The 20,050-nt window shown below is 34.9% G+C and overlaps 1 protein-coding gene across 1 annotated transcript in view; it reads right to left on the reverse strand.

Moving 5' to 3' along the window:
* Window positions 1-20,050, reverse strand: part of LOC150108972 (H(+)/Cl(-) exchange transporter 7-like) — a 327,290-nt gene that overhangs the window by 90,057 nt on the left and 217,183 nt on the right. Inside the window, exon 19 of the mRNA XM_090401357.1 lies at window positions 4,163-4,246. Coding sequence (XP_090257483.1) covers window positions 4,163-4,246 — 84 coding nt within the window. The remainder of the gene's footprint in view (window positions 1-4,162; window positions 4,247-20,050) is intronic.

Genomic DNA, 20,050 nt, shown 5'->3' on the forward strand with positions numbered 1-20,050 from the left:
AACAGATCGACAAACTTCAGATGAATGTCCACTGCCTGAATCGAATAGGATTAGAAGTGTACACGAGAAGAACAAAGAAAGGGTCAGCATCAGTGGAAGAACGAGAGACCGCACCGAAATGTTCGGGGGTCCCATATCTTCATGCAGGGATACAAAAGAAGGCGAATAAAAGATGTTGACCCGAAGATCGAGTATCAGTTCCAAGAGTTCCTCATCGGTCGGTGAGAGGTTGTTATCGAGGTCGCCAGCAGTTGTCCGTCAGATGCAAGCCATCGAGGACGCGATTTCAGGAGAAATCCAGCCAGTGATCTAAAAGAAAGATGATGGGAGCCGATCCGCCAGGCAAAGCAGATATTTGATGATGAATTGATGAATCTTCACCAGGAGCTGTTGTCCGAGGGAAGAAATTGCTCCGTCAGTCCAACGCGCATGCAAGCATTCCACAAGTCGATAATCTTCGTCCGAAGTGCGCCAAGTACAGCATCCCAAGAAGCGTCAGTAAATCTACTGCCAGCATAAAGGAAAAACCTGATTCTGAAAAAAACAGTGAGGACTCCAGTTCGAAGTCAAGTACACAGTGGATAGCAGCCATAAAGTGAGTTGATGTTGATCCGTTTATTCAAATTTCATGAATTATAGGAGAACTTTATTAATGGACTGTTAAGTTGAGGCTGATGAAATTGAGCAGAGTTAATGGTTGAAAATTATATGTTTTATAATTAATAGAAATTTATATGTGTAACAGTCAGAGGGTAACTGTTTGTCAATGGTGCATTTTGCCTATAGAATTATCTTAATATCAGAAGGAAAGAGCTTTTGTGTGTAATGATATTTTTTATGTACATAACAGTTAAGTAACAGTTGATTAATAGGTACCACTGCTTAGGGTAGTAACTTGTATTTGGAAGTGAGTGGTTAATTTTGTGACACAATTTTCATGTATCGAAAGGGAATTTCAAGCTAATTGTTGAACTAAGCAAATTTTTCTTTAATTGCAATAATAGTGTAAATTGTTTTGTGGTAAATAAATGTGTTGTTTAAATGTTAATAGAGTGTTGCCTGATATTTAATTCTTTGATGCACTGTTCTGAAAAAATATTAGAGCCTATTAGTGGAAACCCAGGAGAAAGGATAGTAAAGGATAGATAGTAGACAACGACTGCAGATATTAATTACTCAGGGATAATTTGAATGTAATAGGAAAACTACTGGATGCATTTTACCCTTCTTGTTACTAGAAAAGGGAAATCAGTGGCACAGCTTTTAATCAAATAAATTTTCTGGTGTTCAAAGAATAAGAAGGCAAGTGCGGAAGGCAGTATAGCATAAAGAGATATTAAAGAGATACCAAAGAGTGATAAGGAAAAATAGAAGTACATAATAATTATTGCATTAATGTATATACATAGAGTGGACGCAGAGATAAGATAGAGATAATTAAGGAAAATATATAAAGAGAGATATAAAGAAGGAGGAAGATATATAAGAAAGGATAAAATAATTAAGAATAATAAATAAATAGCTAAGCCCCCCCCCGTTTACAATGGCTCAGCCGGTAGGATCAAATCTACAGTAATTAAATAAGATAATAGTGGATTGGAACAGTTTCATAAATTAAGATCAGGCAACTAAACAGAAAGTTTATATTTATAGAGAGTATACATATAGTGTAAAAGAAAATTATTTTAACCAAGAATGTGAACAATGTTGATTCGGGAGCCACTAGTAGTGATAAAATGGGGGATAGAGAATTTTTTAGAACGGTGAACCTCACTTTTTAATCCCTCAATTCTCTGGAGAGGACCACGATGATGTGTTGTCCTTCTTCAAGTTCGTAGAGGAGCTAAGGAATGTCAGAAACTGGTCGGACTTCCAGCTTCTGATAATATTAAGGAATAAACTGATTGGCAGGGCTAAAAACGTTTTGTACTCCTCTCCAATACTGAGAGACACTTTGGAGTACAATAAGTTTAAAAATACCCTAATATTTCAGTTTTCCAAGACTAGAAGCGTGGGTCCGAACCTGTGGAGGCTACAGAAATCTAAAATAGGCTGCTCACCTTAGCAAATAGCTTGAGTGTGCCGGATGAGGAAAAGAGCCACTTTGATTGGGCAGTCCTAAATCAAGGGAAGAAAAGTTAGGCGATCTACATCCAGAATCTAGTGCCAGTGAAATACACAACATTTCAGAGGTGTCAGAATCAAAAGGTAAGAATAAGAAAGAGAAGAATGCTAATCCTAAAGAAAAGGGAATAAACAAACAGAAGGAAGAAAATGAGATATGATTAAAGAAATATATAAAGTAGACCACAACATACAGACAACCTCTGATTCTTTTAACAGAGAAGAACTACAAGCCTTTATCAAAAGAGAGGTAGAAAAGCTACAGCAGCCCTTGATGGAGAAGCTTAACTCCATTCTCAATGAGTTAGGGGAGATCAAAGCAAAACCATCATTGGAGAACTTAAACTCTGAGTGAACACACAGAGAAAAGGAAAATAGGAGAGAAGCACCCCAGTGCTACAGATGCGAAAAATTTGGGCATATTGCCAGATACTGCTCTCACAGCAGAGGAAACTATGACAGAAATAAAAGATTTGAGGCCAATATGGTAATGACTCGCCACCATCCCACACAGAGGACTAAGAGATGGCCAAGAAGTGTTAGAAGTCTGCAGGAAAGCTCCATGACAGTAATTAGGAGAAAAATGCAGAGTTTTGCTAGACACTGGTTCCCAAGTTTCAGTGATAACCAGATCTCTATTCAGGAAGTTGCAATCCCGAGTATCCGACAGTATCACTAAACTTAAGCCACCTGTCATGTTAAAGGGAATAACAGACCCCACTGTCTATGCCTCGAAGAAATTAAAAGTGAACATGTGGTTGCCAGACTTTAATTTAAATGTTTCACTGGAGTTATTAATTCTCCTGGAATCCTCTCGTACTACAGCAGAGATAGTACTTGGGACTGACTTTCTTAAGAAACACAAGTTCTCATGTGATTTTTCAAAAGGGGAGATTTCTATATCGGGATACAACCAGGGTGCCTGGATGAGAGGTAGTCAGAGGCATTATGCTAGCAAAAGCATTAACGAGGTCAACACAGAAAACGACCATTCCCAGCTAGAAATGGGGGGAACTAAGGAAAATAAGATTGTGGATCAGGATGAGGAAAATTCATTACATGATTCCCCACCTATTAGAAATAATCGACAGGTAAAAGGGGAAGAGACCTTACACATCTCAAGTGTCAAGGTGCCCGTAGGATTGTCAGAAATTCCAGATGGAAGATGAATGATTTGTTTTAAGTCACTGCTGTAAGCAATGTATATTGGAAATACAATAAATGCTTAAGAACCACTATCCTGCCTACTGGAGGCCTAAAGTGTCTTGAAAAGTTCATATTTAGTCTCTAGAGTAGAATTTCCAGATTATGTAAAATAAATAAAAATACAATGTGTGTGTGTATACACATACACACACACACATAATTAGTAAAAATAAAAAAATGCTTATCCTACCCACAGTACTAATGTACTGTGGGTAGGATATAGGTTTACAACTTTTTGTGGATGATAGAGACATAAGTTATATACTGGCAGTGGACAGTTGTCCATTATCTACATCACACTGGCTTTTTTTTTTTTTTTTTTTTTTTTTTTTACAGTACATGGTTTTAAAAACTGCTCAAAATGATTAATCATATTCCACACATATACATGCTCACACACACAGAGAGAGAGAGAATTTCATATTTTGCAACTCTAACAGGTCATTTAGCCTGATACATAGTGAAGATGAGATAGGATATTCTGTTACTGGGTGGGCACATAGCATTATTTATTGTGTTTACAATACTAACATGCAATTCAGAAAGCTTCCTTTACCTTATGCTGCAGAAGTACAATCAAAATTTTAAAAACTGCTCAAAATGATTAATCATATTCCACACATATACATCGCTCGCTCGCTCACACACACACACACACACACACAGAGAGAGAGAGAGAGAGAGAGAGAGAATTTCATATTTTGCAACTCTAACAGGTCATTTAGCCTGATACATAGTGAAGATGAGATAGGATATTCTGTTACTGGGTGGGCACATAGCATTATTTATTGTGTTTACAATACTAACATGCAATTCAGAATGCTTCCTTTACCTTATGCTGCAGAAGTACAATCAACTGCCAACTTAACACGAATCCACGAAAACGTCCAAATGTTCTGCCATCTGGACTAATATCCTATGCAATAATAAAGGACAAAATGAATTAACAAAGGTGAAATATACAATAAGAAAAATGTTGTCCATTGAAACATGTTATATTGGAGGTAAATGATTACTACTACTACTTGCTTCAATAGCCTTTATAGATTAGGAATGAAAATACTACATAAAAAATATATATATTATTAAATGTATATTTTGAATATATTTAGATAGTTAATATCTAATAAATATTAACTATCTGATTTAAACAAGATGGTATTTTACAGATTTAATAAGTAATATTTTGTTACTCCATTAATTAACAGGTCACTTGGCCTAATGCATAAAGAAAAGATGAGATGCTCTGTTACTGGGTGGCAACATAGTATTATTCATTGTATACAATCTTAATTTGCATCTTAAACCTTTTTTTTTTTAGATTTTAGTTTATGAAATAGTTTTAACTTAATATGTAGCATCTATTTCAGTTAGTGTATGTTATTTCAATCTTTGCTGTTATATATTATTATACTGCAGCTAATGGCATCATAGCATAACTGGAAGATGGCAGCCAGGATATACACCACTGTACAGTGAATTTAATACAATGGATATCGTGAAATGTGGTATATGTGAGTGATGTATTTATTGGTAAAAGTGAAAGGTTTGTGGGTGATAAGTGAGAATTATAAGAAAATGTATCAGAAGTGTTTATGTCATAATAGAGATAACTAATAGTCAATGGTTATGATAAGAGAGATGAAAATTTTATTGCCATAGGAAATAAAGAGAGGAGCCAGATAACACAAAAGAAGTGATGAAAGATGAGAAGACCCAGTATACATGGAATACTTCATACAACGAAGCATGCGAAAGTGCAACTGGAAGCACCTAGAGAAGTGGTTCTTAACCAGTGTTCCCCGGAACGCTTGTGTTCTACGAATTGGTTACAAGTGTTCCGCCGGTGAAAGTATCACATGACACAGTCTGGGTGTAACTGGCTACTCTGATCTCTATTTCTTTGGAAAAACCGCATATCAAAAAATAACACAGTAGATATGTTTCCTTCCCTCCATAATAAAAATGTCGAGGGAATTATTTCTGTTATAACAGAACATTTAACAATATTGGAAGAAAAGATTTCAAGTTACTTTCCTTCCTTAAATACACACAATTATGATTAGATACGAAATAAATCCATTTGGCACAGTTAATAGATCGAGTTGTGAATTTTCGTTACAAGAAGAACAACAACTGGCTACCTTGTCAACAGATCGTACTCTAAAAATGAAATTCTTGGAAATAACTCGAGGAATTTTGGATTTTTGTCCAAGTCGAATATCTAGTTCTCTCCACAAGGGCACTGAAAATTTTGTTACAATCGTCAACATCATATTAGTGTGAGTCGGTTTCTCAATATTAACCAATATAAAAACTAAAAAACGTGAAAGACTTACTAATATAGAAAAAGATATGAAAGTAGCTATATCACATATTAGACCTGATATTGCTGAAATCTGCAAAAGCAGACAAGCTCAAGTCTCGCATTAAATAAAAGGCAAATCTATGCATATTTTTATTGTTATAGTTTTATGACCCTAATGCTTTTGGTGTTTCCCAATTTTTAATTTTTTCTTATAATCAAAAGTGTTCTATGACTTCAAAAAGGTTAACCACTGATCCAGAGAGTGGTATAGCAAGAAGAGGGAATGGAAGGAGAACATAGAACATGAAAGAATGAAAAAAGGGGTGAGTGAGAGGATAATATTGTATGGCAATATTATGATCAGGATTGTGTACTTAATGAGACATGACAAAATTTTATTTTTCTGGTTGAAGATTAGAGATGTTTGATGCTAATAGAATGCAGAGAAGGAAATGAAATGAACTGTTAATTTTAGCAAGTATGAATGAGTTAGTGGAAGAAGCATAAAAGTAGAACGAGTCCTCCAAATACCTCTCCTGCATGAGCATGAGTCAGGTGCTTGGAGGAAGTTGTTCTGTAACAGAATGAAAATGCTAATCACTTCTAAAGTGATCTGCACTTGTTAAGTAATTGGGAAGAGATGCAATTAGCATGTGTAGGTACCATTCAGATCAATGAGTGACATAAAGAAAGGCCTATAAATCCCAGATATGCTCAACAAAATGAAGGTCAGGTGACATGGCTGGCCAGACATACAATAGTCTTTTCTTTACGAGACTCCACACCTTATATAAAATGAAAAATTCTTTGATATGTATGCAGTTAAGAAAGGAGTTCGAGCTAGAATTTTTTGAGCATGTCTGGGATCATACATCTAACTTGTTATCATACATCTAACTGCATGTATGATAACAAGATTCAACATCACTTGTTACATAATGTATCTAACTGTCATGTTTTTTTCCCCTTTCCCCGAGCTATTATCATTTTTCTCTTTGTTCCTTAAATAATGGAAACCAGTATTATAACTATCAGGAGGAAGGTGGCAAAATGTTTTGGGGCTCATGAAAAGGTTAGAAAGAAAAGTATACCGTAAAAGGAATCAAGAATTATAAAGATAACATAAAAACTGAAGATAAACATATTCTAGATGTGCAAAGTAATTGCAATGAAAGATTGCTACATTAAATAAGAAGTGACAGAACAATGGAAAATATTTATGAGGAATGCAGTCAGGAATACACATGAATACCTGAGGTAGAAAAAATCCATCAAAAACCTGAAATGTGGAAAGGTAGCTAGAGTAGATGATAATAGCTCGGGAAGAGATGCAAACATTATCAACTAGAAATGCCAAAATATGAATCAGATGGTAAGCATGGTCAGAAGATCAAATTGTAAATGATTGAAGCAGAGCACTCACCGTCCCCAACCATGAAAAGGGAAATAAAACTCAAATGTGAGAATTACAGAGGAATTTCCCTACTGAGTGATCCAGGTAAAATTTATGCAAGCATTCTTGAGCAGAGGCTAGAACAACTGAGGAAGAGAGACTGTTAGAACCTGCTCAGTTCAGGCCAAATAAGGGGTTTGTAAAATTTATGTATCTTTTATTTTTATTTCCTTATATTATAAATTTATTCCTTTGTTTGATTTCTTTTTTGTAACTTCTACTTTAACCTTCTACTTTATCTAACAGTCGTATTCCGAGCTCTTAATATGTTGCTTGATTCATTCTCCTATATTTAATCTTTTCATTCAACATTAATCATTCCCCCCCCACACACTTCACAAGGCCGTAATTATGCTTCTTCATGTGCTCAAAATTTTAGAACTAAGGAAGTGCCCCTGGCTGGAGCCAATTCCTTTGTCTGAACTACCGACATCTTTCTATATTGAATTCTGAAAATTTATTTTTTCTATATTGACTGCACCATCAGAATTTGCAGATAGGATTTGAATATCCTTCCAAAGAAACATACTCAGCAAAACACAGAACTTTCCTTTCTTAAACTTATCACTAAATCGAGCAATGCAAAAATATTAATTTTCAGTCGTGGCTACTTATCTCTCAACGTCACACAGGTTCGAATTTTTTATGAGAAGTGCAGTTGCACGTAGGAATCAGGCAAGTTATTTGACAAACAAAACAATTTATTCATGCTACTTGAATGTACAATAAAGTTTAACTAAACTCACAAGTTATTTCAGGCTCTATACTTCCACAGCAAAATATGCTTGGAATTATCAATAATCCTCTTAGATTAACAATTCTCTCTTAAACAAAGTGTTTAAGGTAATACTTGAGCTATCACTTAGTCATACAAGAGCAAACTTGCACATGCTTTACAATAGGCAGGCTTAGCTATTACACAATATTAACCTCCCAAACGGCCAGGACGTCTATAGACGTCCAGCTAATCTGGATATGATTCAGCGCACCTGTTAAAAATACCGGGATAAGAAGTACAATTTGACTGTCATGTCCATTAGAAGGTGTGATAAACCCTCACGCTGAAGAGAACGGTTAATCGGATTATCTCGTGTTCGTAGCGGCCTCTCAGTTGCCTATAACAAGAAACACACTTCCTTGTTCCATGCTGGGTAACTGGATTTTAGTTATATAGGATAGACTAAAAATAGAGAAATTATTTATATTTTTGTTTTCTCTTTTTATTGTACAACATAATTTTAATGTCTGGACAAAATAAAGGTCTTGCATAATTTTTTCACTTAAATATTGCCTTACCTTGGAGAACCAATTTCATTTTTAATTTTTTTGCGCTAATTTTGTTCTAATCGCTTACTAGACAAAACATTTTTCTTTGTTCTCGAAGAAATGAATTCGTGATAATTATTTGAAATATTCTTTTAATAAAAGTAAAGAAAACTGGCTGCTGACATTCCAGATTATATTATTTTTATTTTTGTACAAAACCATCGAACAAAATTTGTACAAAACCATCTGTGAAGTATTATTTGAAATCGAATATTACTCCACAGATTTCCTTCAGGACACGTTGGAGCAACTTTATTTTATACAGAATAACATGAAATTCTTTAATCATATCACTAAATGTTTTCTTTATATTATACAGCAATCTACTGTTCTTTGTACTTTCACTTTCTTGGTTTCCTTGTATAATTGGTCATTACAAAATGAAATTAACAGTTATGATTTAAATTTATATGTAGATATTTCCTGCATAATTCAGATATTTTATTCTCCAATTTTTAAGTAAGTGATACATTTGCTTATTTTTATCATTCAAAATATGTATATCAAATGCATCAAATGTGAAATTTCATTTCCTTTCAAAATAGAATTGAACTTTATTTCGCCTCTGATAGTTTACCACATAATTTCCTGATTATTATAAATCAGGAAATTATGTGATGTTCGGTAATAGGCGAAATTAATATTTAAAATCACTGTCATCCTTCAAATGCAATTTCAGAATAAAGAAAGTGGAAAACCAAACGAAAAATTTCTGCCTGTAAAATATTTAGATATTGCTTGAGACTCTTTAGTGTGCTGCATGTTCTATTGTTCTGTTTCTCAGTGGGGGTTAGTAATTTTTGTTAGCTTAGAGCTGGGCAGAAAGGAATAATTAGTAAGTATACCCAATACACAATTCATTTATGAGATGGTAAATGAATTGAAAAGACATTCAGGGTAAGAAAAGAAAACTTTGTGAGATGCAGAAAAGTTGGAGCCTTTGCCTTTCGAGCAGCTGTTGTTCTACCAATGATGAGAAAAATCTTTCTAGCTCTGAAGATAACGATTCTACCTGTACTTTAGATATGTCTTCGTGCAGAAAATGGGTGATCGCCACTGAATACACCAGCTTGTCCACAGTTTCCTTTCATAGGTAAGCCAGGAATTACTGAAGACTTTGACTCCAGCAACAATTTAAGCTCTTTCCGTCTATTTTTAGACGATGATATTCTTTCCTTCATAGTGGAACAGACTAACCTTTATGCTTGCCAACAACATCAGCAAGTTGAGCACAGTGTGCATTCTCGCAGTAAACTTTGGAGCCCAATAGATATCAACATGCTCCTTACATTTATAGCACTCTTGATTGTGCAAGGTATCGTGAAGAAGCCCACTCTCGAAATGTATTGGTCTACAGACGGGATTCTGAACACACCAATGTTTTGTGATGTTATGACTGAAAAACAATTCAGTCTCATCACAAAGTATTTGTATTTTCAGAATAATGAGGAATACGATCAAGTAACACAAGAACCCCCCCCCTCTTTCGAGTCTTCAAAGTTTGAGTCATCAGAATTCAAGGAGAACCGGCCTACCACCAGTCCAGAACACGGGGAGTTGGGCATAGCCCCCCTAGTTAATAAATGAAATATATGAATAATAACGTGAACATTTTCACCTTGCCAACACTCAACATCGATGTGATATGGGTTCCAAATTTCTTGTTTCAGAGATATATATATATATATATATTCGGAGAATTCATTTTTACTCGGTTGGAATATTATAAAATAAGTTTAATGACTATTACCGAGAGAAAAGATGGCAAGATATATTTAACAAGATACTACTAGTTTACTAGTTTCGTTACAAGAACATCATCAGGTATCATACTCAAAGAAGTATATAAAAAATTACAGAGACTTAAAAATTGTACTAACAGAACAAGTGAAAAACAGTAGCATGTTTGAAAAAATGCAAGTATGAGTTCCATACAAACGAATACTACGCGCTGTCGCGAGTGCGCCAGTACTGAACAGAAGCAACGTGTGCGTCCGAGAGATTGTAACTCAGGCTGTTGTTGACATGAGAGGAATCTAGAGAAATTTCTCTTGATTCAACAATCTTTCTTTCGAGTTCATCGTAGCACACACATGGATATTAGCAGTTTGTGTCCAGTTTACAATGTGCTGGCGGCCTTCGTCTGAGTTAGCAGAAAAGAGAACGTGGCTAGAGAGAGCGCTAGCTCTAGTCCTGTTATAGGAGATATCTCTACGGTGTTCATCCAAACGTAGAAGGATGGATTTAGCAGTCTGTCCATAATATGGCTTTCCGCAATCACACAAAATCTTGTAGACTCCTGGAAACTGAGTAGGAAGATGTTTCTGTTTATGTTTGCAAAGTAATGAACGAAGTTTTGGAAGCGTAGTGTAGCACGTTTTGAAGTTAAATTTCTTGAGAATCTTTGCCAGCTTTGGTGAAAGAGAGCTGATGTAAGGCAAGGAGATGAAGGCTCTTGGGGGAGGGGGATCTTCAGCAGTAGTTGAGTGCCTGGGGGAAAGAAATTTGTCAATCTTCTTTGGAGAGAAGCCATTGTTAATAAACGTGTTTTTAAGAAAACTGAGTTCATTTATAATTTCTGTTTCTTCGGTAAGTAATGATTTGGCTCGGTGGGCTAAAGTGGAAATAATACCACATTTTTGTGGAGGATAATGATGGGAGGAAGCATGAAGGTATCTGTCAGTATGAGTAGGCTTTCTAAAAATTGAGATTTTAATGTTCTCAGCACCTCAAACTCTTGGTTTGAGGTGCTGAGAATCTGAAAAGATTGACAAATTTCTTTCCCCCAGGCACTCAACTACTGCTGAAGATCCCCCTCCCCCAAGAGCCTTCATCTCTTTGCCTTACATCAGCTCTCTTTCACCAAAACTGGCAAAGATTCTCAAGAAAGTTAACTTCAAAACGTGCTACACTACGCTTCCAAAACTTCGTTCATTACTTTGCAAACATAAACAGAAACATCTTCCTACTCAGTTTCCAGGAGTCTACAAGATTTTGTGTGATTGCGGAAAGCCATATTATGGACAGACTGCTAAATCCAACCTTCTACGTTTGGATGAACACCGTAGAGATATTTCCTATAACAGGACTAGAGCTAGCGCTCTCTCTAGCCACGTTCTCTTTTCTGCTAACTCAGACGAAGGCCGCCAGCACATTGGAAAATGGACACAAACTGCTAATATCCATGTGTGCTACGATGAACTCGGAAGAAAGATTGTTGAATCAAGAGAAATTTCTCTAGATTCCTCTCATATCAACAACAGCCTGAGTTACAATCTCTCGGACGCAAACGTTGCTTCTGTTCAGTACTGGCGCACTCGCGACAGCGCGTAGTATTCGTTTGTATGGAACTCATACTTGCATTTTTTCAAACATGCTACTGTTTTTCACTTGTTCTGTTAGTACAATTTTTAAGTCTGTAATTTTTTATATACTTCTTTGAGTATGATACCTGATGATGTTCTTGTAACGAAACTAGTAAACTAGTAGTATCTTGTTAAATATATCTTGCCATCTTTTCTCTCGGTAATAGTCATTAAACTTATTTTATATATATATATATTCATATTTATATATACTGACTATAACTGAGACTAGAATAACAATTAGATTTATTCAAAACGCAACATGTTTCATCGGATTGTCTGACTTCTTCAGGCATGGGAACATAGAAAGCAAGTAAACACTATAAGAAACATCATATCACTATAAAACGACTATTATAAAATCAGTTAGCTTTGAACTGTAGCTACAGTCCGTGTTGAAGTTCTATTGCTAAGTAGCTGCGTGCATCTGATTTAATGCATGTGCCAATATCGGATAGCAGAGCTGAAAGAGTCCAGTAGATTATAGCTGAGGTTATTATTTATGTGATGAGGGTCCATAACAATTTCTTTAGACTCAACTATGCGTCACTCCACCTCTTCACGGCATATATGAAGGTTTGAGGTTGTTGTCCAGTTTATCTCATACTCTTCCTAAACTAAGATCGATTTTAAGTAAATACAAACAAGCTCACAACCATCTACAATTCCCAGGAGTGTACAAAATCACGTGTGACTGCGGGAAGCAATATTATGGCCAAACTGAAAAAATCCATCCTCCTACGTCTAGAAGAACATCAGAGAGACATTGCCTACAAAAGAACTAGAGCAAGTGACCTGTCAAGCCATGTGCTGTTTTCAGTAAACACAAATGATGAAGGCCATCAACATGAGATAAACTGGACAACAACCTCAAACCTTCATATATGCCGTGACGAGGTGGAGCGACGCATAGTCGAGTCTAAAGAAATTGTTATGGATCCTCATCACATAAATAATAACCTCAGCTATAATCTACCGGACTCTTTCAGCTCTGCTATCTGATATTGGCACACGCATGAAATCAGACGCACACAGCTACTCAACAACAGAACTTCAACACGGACTGCAGCAATAGTTCAAAGCTAACTGATTTTATAATAGTCGTTTTATAGTGATACGATGTTTCTTATAGTGTTTACTTGCTTTCTATGTTCCCACGCCTGAAGAAGTCGGACAATCTGATGAAACATGTTGCGTTTTGAATAAATTTAATTGTTATTCTAGTCTTGATTATAGTCAGTATATATAAATATGAACATATCCCAGTACTGAGTTAATACTACAAATATATATATGTATATATATATATATTACAAAGTTTTGTAATAAAAACTTCTGCTACAATGAAGTTTGACAGAATCAACAATATTATTACTACCTTATTTCTGTTTCTCGTGTGGGAGAAAAACGGTAAAATATCACTCTTATAATGGCAAAACTAGTAAGAAAAAAGTCATTTGCACTTTCTCTTCAAAACACAAAAAAGAACATTGTAAATTCAGCCAGTGGAAAAGAAAATACTACATATTTTTCTTCTGTTATCTGATTTTATTTCTTCTAGTACAAAGAAGAAATCACTGCATATAACATGGAGTATGCAGGAGGAAAAAAAATCTGGAAATTGGTTACATTATAACGAATAGAGAAATCATGTCAAAAAAAATTATTCACATGAGATTCTAATATCAGCAGACATAACATTTTTCTTCTAGATTAGATATCTAAAGTAACTAAACCTTTGCTACTATTTTACACTAAAATGAATGGGTATGTTCCCCAAGTGAGTTATGTTGTAACAGTTGTCTTGCGAACGATTTATGAAATAAATTCTCTGAAATATCCACAGATTGATTAGGTCTATACCCTCCCCCCCCACACACCAAAAAAAAAAAAAAAAAAGATTATGAAACGCATATGTACCTTTTCTTTGAAAATAATTTAAATCCTCTTTTTTCAAGATAATTGTATGAAATAATTTCTAATTTTTCGATAATAAAAGTGAAACTGCTCATTATAAATTAAGAAATTATTTTGGCATAAATAAGATATAAGCATGTAAATGAAATGTCAGTATTTCTGTTAGGATATCTGTAATGAACAATCGAAAAAGAAACAAGACATTTTTGATGTATTCTGCACTACAGCTAGAGGCACTTTAGTGTTTTCCTCCTTTCTTTCTCAATATCACTGAGAGTAAAAGCCTTCAGCTTTTCTTCCAGCTAAGAGGATATTACCAAGTATTTATAAGACATAGATTATTTCAGAAATAGCTTCCAGCAGCAGCAGAATATTTAGATTTTTTAAAAGAAAAACAAACAAAAATAATACTACTGAACTTTCTTTTGTGTGATATGCATATAAACAATTTTGCATGATGAAAATATAGCATATTATTTCTAAAATTTCACATAATTTCAGCGGACAGTAGAACACCTGGTTTTAGACTGCAAATAAATAGGACAGAATTAGAAGCTTCATGGTACAATCTGATAGCCGTATATGTTTTGTCAAAATGGTAAAATGAAGTAACTAAAAATTTGAATACTGTCTAGAAAAGTTTTCAAACCTGTAGAAATTTAGAGTAGTTATGCAATTGAGTTCCAGGAGAGGATAAGGGGGGGGGGGGGAAAGCATTAGAAAATCTTCAAAATGAGCAAAAATTTTGAATCATTCCGTATATGATATTTTTCATATTATATTTTCAACATATCTACAAGGATATGCACTGGATATTATCGTAATATGCATAATACAAATAAATAAATAAATAAAAGAAAAGCGAAGAATCACTGCTAAAATATAATTGGATATAAATTTTTGATTTATTTTCTTTTTAGCTTTATTTAATTTAGCATTACTCGGTTTCCGAGTAATGCAATTTAGCATTTTAACATTTTTTTTTTTTTTTTTTTTTTTTTTTTGTGTTTATGAATAACAAAAAATCGTTTCTAAAACTGAAATGTGATGATCCATATGATGCTCTTTGGCTAGAAACGAAAGTAAAAGGACATATTTATTTCAATAAATATTATTTAAAAATATAAATATTTGACATAATATTTTCAAAGTAAACATTTGAAAATTCTGAAATACGAAAAAAATTGTTGCTATATTATAAATAAAGTGAAAGAACAATATGCGCAACTCTTCCGGTGCACTGATTTGTAGAATAAAATACATAAAATTTACTATCACTAAATAGATTCATTGTAAATGCTGATCGGTGGTAATTTCAGAATTGATTTTTTTTCGCATGTGAAATTCGTTTCAATTTTTGGGAAGAGACACAATAAAACATTTTAAAGGCAAAAAAGGTCAAATAACTTAGGACAGTAAATGAAATTCTAAGCAACACAATAGATGTAAAGACAGGAGGACACAAAGGTCACTCAGCAACAGTTAATCCAGTAATAGCCGTAATGAGGTTAACGACGGAGGAAGGTAATGGCATAATAAAAGGCAGAATGCCGACGAAGTTTTGATCCACGAAAAAAGCTAGGGAGAGCTGACTACATCCACACCAGCCGGTTGGGAGGTTAAGCATATTAAAATATCATCTCATACTAACGTTATCCTATCTCACACAACTGAACAAGTTAGTTCACAATGAATAGCTAAATGCCGTCAGTCCTCAAGTAATATTAACATTTAAACTTCAGAGAGATCTCTGTCACAATTTCTGCTCATAGTAAAATACAATATATTAGACCTTACTTGGTATATAGTCCACATTAGTAGATTCTTGAAATCACTATCTACTGCTTGGATTCTTGTCAAATGTCTTGATTCTAGCATGCTATTCAACTATGTAATCATGTTATGAGGTTGGATGACATGATCATCTACATCTTTCTCACATGTTCCCTATTTGTAAATAACAGAGCATAAGAAAAGAAAGTGGTCAAACTCATATGGATTTAGGAGATCGGCCAGAAGCAAAATAGCTGATTGAAGAGTAGAAACAATTATTCTTAGAAAAATTAGAGGAGTGAACAGATGAATCCATGGCAGAATTATCTTAAAAAATGAAAATATTAGGAAAGAACTTGACATTGTTAGTATTCAAGAATGTCTTAACAGAGCATAATCTAAGGTGGTATGATCACTTAAACAGAACGAGAGAGTAAAGTTTAGCAAAACGGGTGTTTGATGCTAAGATGGCATAAAAAAAGATCAACAGGAAGACCAAAATGTGAGATTTGACAATATGTAATAATCCAAGAGTGGAATGGCAACTGGATTTGAGAGTACATTGCAAGTAGTTCAGTGTATTTCATTCTCAGGTAAAATTGGTGATTTTTATCTGTTTTATTGTGTTTCCCCCACTTAGAAAATTAGTGTTTTATAGTATATTAGCGTAGTACATGTTTCAATGGGGCATTATATCAAGCAATACGTAGTCTTTATTTGAGTTGCAAGTCAGCAGTTAAACTTGAAGGAAGTACAGGAAGATGGTTTAATGTTAAATCTGGTGTGAGACAAGTATGTACATTATCCCCTCTGTTATTCATTATCTATATGGACCACATTATGAAGGAAAGTGGTATTAAACATGATATCAAAATTGGAGATGTTAATGTCGGCTCTTTGCTTTATGTGGATGATGTTATACTTCTAAATAAATCCGCTACAAGTCTGCAAGATTCTCTGACTAAATTGAATAGCTGTTGTAATAGATATGGTATGAAGGTCAGCAATAAAAAGACAAAGACAATGAAAATAGTCAGAATCAATGAAAATGTCAACTGTGTTGTGAATGGAGAACCTGTGGAACAAGTAAAACATTTCAGCTACTTAGGCATGATTTTTAGTGAAGATGGTAAATTAAATATAGAAATAGACAACAGAATCAGCAAAGCTGGTATGGTGGGAAGTCAATTGAATAAATTCATATGGAATAAGAGAGAAATTAGTCGGAACACTAAATTAGCTGTATTCAAACCAGTGTTCGACAGTGTTCAAACCAGTTTTAACTTATGGATCTGAGAGCTGAGTCAGAAGTAAAACACTTGACCAAAGACTAGAGACCACAGATATGATAGTCCTGAGAAAGATTAGAGGTGTGAACAGGTGGCATCAATGGCAATATCATATTAAAAACGAGAATATTAGGAAAGAACTAGACATTGTCAACATCCAAGAATGAGTTAGCAGAGCTAATCTCAGGTGATATGGTCACTTAAACAGAATGGGCGAAGAAAGATTAGCAAAACAAGTCAAAACGACCCAGAGGAAGACCAAGATATAGGTTGATTGATACGGTACAAAGTGCCTTAGATGATAGAAACATAAGATCTGATAATATTGAAGTCTTGACAAGTAACAGACTGATTTGGAGGAATATTGTAAATAGGAAGTTAGTAATGATGTAAATTTTTCATGTCGTACTATCATATCATGTACACCCCTTGGAGGGTACATGGCAGGAATTTGATGATGATGATGATTACTTAAGCATTTCTGGTCGAATATCATCTACTTCTGCTGACTATCCACATTTCAAGCCTTTGATGGCTTTTTCTACTTCAAGTATGGATATGTATTCCTGACTTCATGCCTGGTCAATGTTTTTTACTATTGTGCTGTCATCACTGCTTGTTTCATTTAGCAGTTTTTCAAAGTAATTACTCCATATTTCAAGGGTATCTTTTTCTCCCGTTTTCATATCACCTTCATCATCTCTAACTCCTTTTACAGCACCCTTTCCTCCATTCCTAAGCTTTTTCAACAACTTACAGAATATCTTGCCACTTCTTGATATTTATTTTCTATATTCTTACCAAAGTCCTCCCATGACTTTTGTTTAACTATTTTTACACAATGTTTAGCATTCTTGCATTTGTCTCTGTGTTCTCTAAGAGCACAAGCTGACTTATTTGCTAGGAACTTTTGATATGCTTTCTTCTTTTCCTTCACTGCCTCTTTAACTTCCTGTGATCACCATGGAGTTCTGATTTTTCTATCCTTGCAGACAACCTCACCACATGTCTCTCTGGCTGAATCAATCAGGGTTTTCTTCAAGGCTTGCCACTGAATCTCAGAGGTTTGGTTTCTGTTTTTAAACTCTTTCAATTTTTCTTCAATAATCTTTTTGTATTTTAGTCTACAATTTACATCTGAGAACTGCTCAACTTTTATTCGATTTTAAACTTTCTTACATGTTATTCTTTTCAATGTGAAATTCAATTTTATCCTGCTCAGGACTAAATAGTGACCACTTCCAATTTCAAATCCTCTGTACGCTCTGGTGTCCTGAATCAGAGTGTACAGAGGATTTGTACACTCTGGTGCACAAAAACATCACTATCAACAATAACATAGTCAATGAGACCTTTCTTATTCCTTGCTTCTTCTCTCCATGTGAATTTGTGCATATTTTTATGTTGGAATATGATGTTAGTAATAATGAGTCCGTTTCCTGAGCAGAAATCCAACAGATATTTGCCATTATTATTAGCATTGCTCTTTTTCTCCAAATTTTCCCAAAATATTTTTGTATGTCTCACAATCATTTCTGACTCTGCAATTTAGATCCTCAACAAGGACTAACTTTTCATTTTTCATTGTGGCAGCTGCTTTTTCTAAAGCATCAAAAAATTCCCCCACTTCTACCTTAGTAGAACCATCTGTGGGACCACAGGCACAAATAAGTCTCATTGTCCACTTCCCCATTTTCATATTTGCCCACATCACTCTACTTGAGACTGCCTGCCATTCAAGAAGATTAGCCTCGTATTTTGTGTTGAATACTATGGCTACACTCCTTCTTTTCCTTGATTGTCATTGCCTGAATGTAACATTTTGTATTTATTGCTCAGGAAGATCTCACCAGTTTTTGTCTTTTTTGTTTCGTAGTACCAATATTTAATTCTGGTGATGTTGAGTTGGGGTTTGTTTTCAGATTTATTCCAGTAGCTGACTTTTCGCTGTTTGCCCTGGTTCCCTGGCGAACACAACGGGGGCCTTGTTTAACCGGGCGATGCCGCGGCATGAAATTTTGTCATGTCGTACCATCATTTTTCATTTTGGTTTAACCAATAAGAATATAATTTGGTCGGCTAAATCCCAAATTGCCAGCCCATCCTCGTTCGTTCAGTATCCAGGTAGATATCCAACAGGGTGCAGCACGAGAAGGTGTGGAGTGGACATTAGGTCAGAATCCCTGGTCGGTTCTCCGCATTCCTTTAAAGGCTATGTGGAGGTCTTCTCTCAGTTATGCAGCTTTCACCCTTAAGCACCCCAATGCTTAAGTATGGTGGTATAAAAGTCTTACAGTGGCTGCACTGCATAGTTCAGAATGCCTTTACAGAGGGATGAATTCCAGACGATTGGAGTAGAGCTCTCATAGTACCCATATATAAAAAGGGAAATAAAACTGAATGTGAGAATTACAGAGGCATTTCATTACTGAGTGTTCCCATTAAGATATATGCAAGTATGCTTGAGAAACGGTTGAGAAGAATTGTGGAAGAAAAGCTTGTGAAGAAGAAGCTGGATTCAGGCCAAATAGAGGATGTCAGGATCAGATCTTCACTTTACGACAAATAGTTGAGAAAGCTGGGAATATAACAAAGATCTGTATTTAACTTTTGTCGATCTGGAAAAGGCACACGACAAGGTGCCAAGAGAGAAGTTATTCAATACACTAGAGTTATATGGTGTCAATGGGGCATTATATCAAGCAATACTTAGTCTTTATTTGAGTTGTAAGTCAGCAGTTAGAATTGAAGGAAGTACAGGAAGATGGTTTAATGTTAAATCTGGTGTGAGACAAGGATGTACATTATCTCCTCTGTTATTCACTTATTCATTATTTATATGGATCACACTATGAAGGAAAGTGGTATTAAACATGATATCAGAATTGCAGATGTTAATGTCAGCTCTTTGCTTCACGCAGATGATGTTATACTTCTAAATAAATCCGCTACAAGTTTGCAAGATTCCATGACTAAATTGAATAACTGTTGTAATAGATATGGTACGAGGGTCAGCATTAAAAAGACAAAGACAATAAAAATAGGTAGAATTGTTGAAAATGTCAACTGTGTTGTGAACAGGGAACCTATGGAACAAGTAAAACATTTCAGCTACTTAGGCTGAAATGTTTTACTTTTCATTGAAGATGGTAAATTAAATATGGAAATAGACAACAGAATCAACAAAGGTGGTATGGTAGGCAGTCAACTGAATGAATTCATACGGAATAAGAGAGAAATTAGTCGGAACTCTAAATTAGCTATATACAAGACAGTGTTCAAACCAGTT

This window comes from Typopeltis vanoorti, chromosome 2, assembly GCF_054136105.1.
Source record: "Typopeltis vanoorti isolate ZY-2024b chromosome 2, IOZ_Tvanoo_1.0, whole genome shotgun sequence".
Lineage (NCBI taxonomy): Eukaryota > Metazoa > Arthropoda > Arachnida > Uropygi > Thelyphonidae > Typopeltis > Typopeltis vanoorti.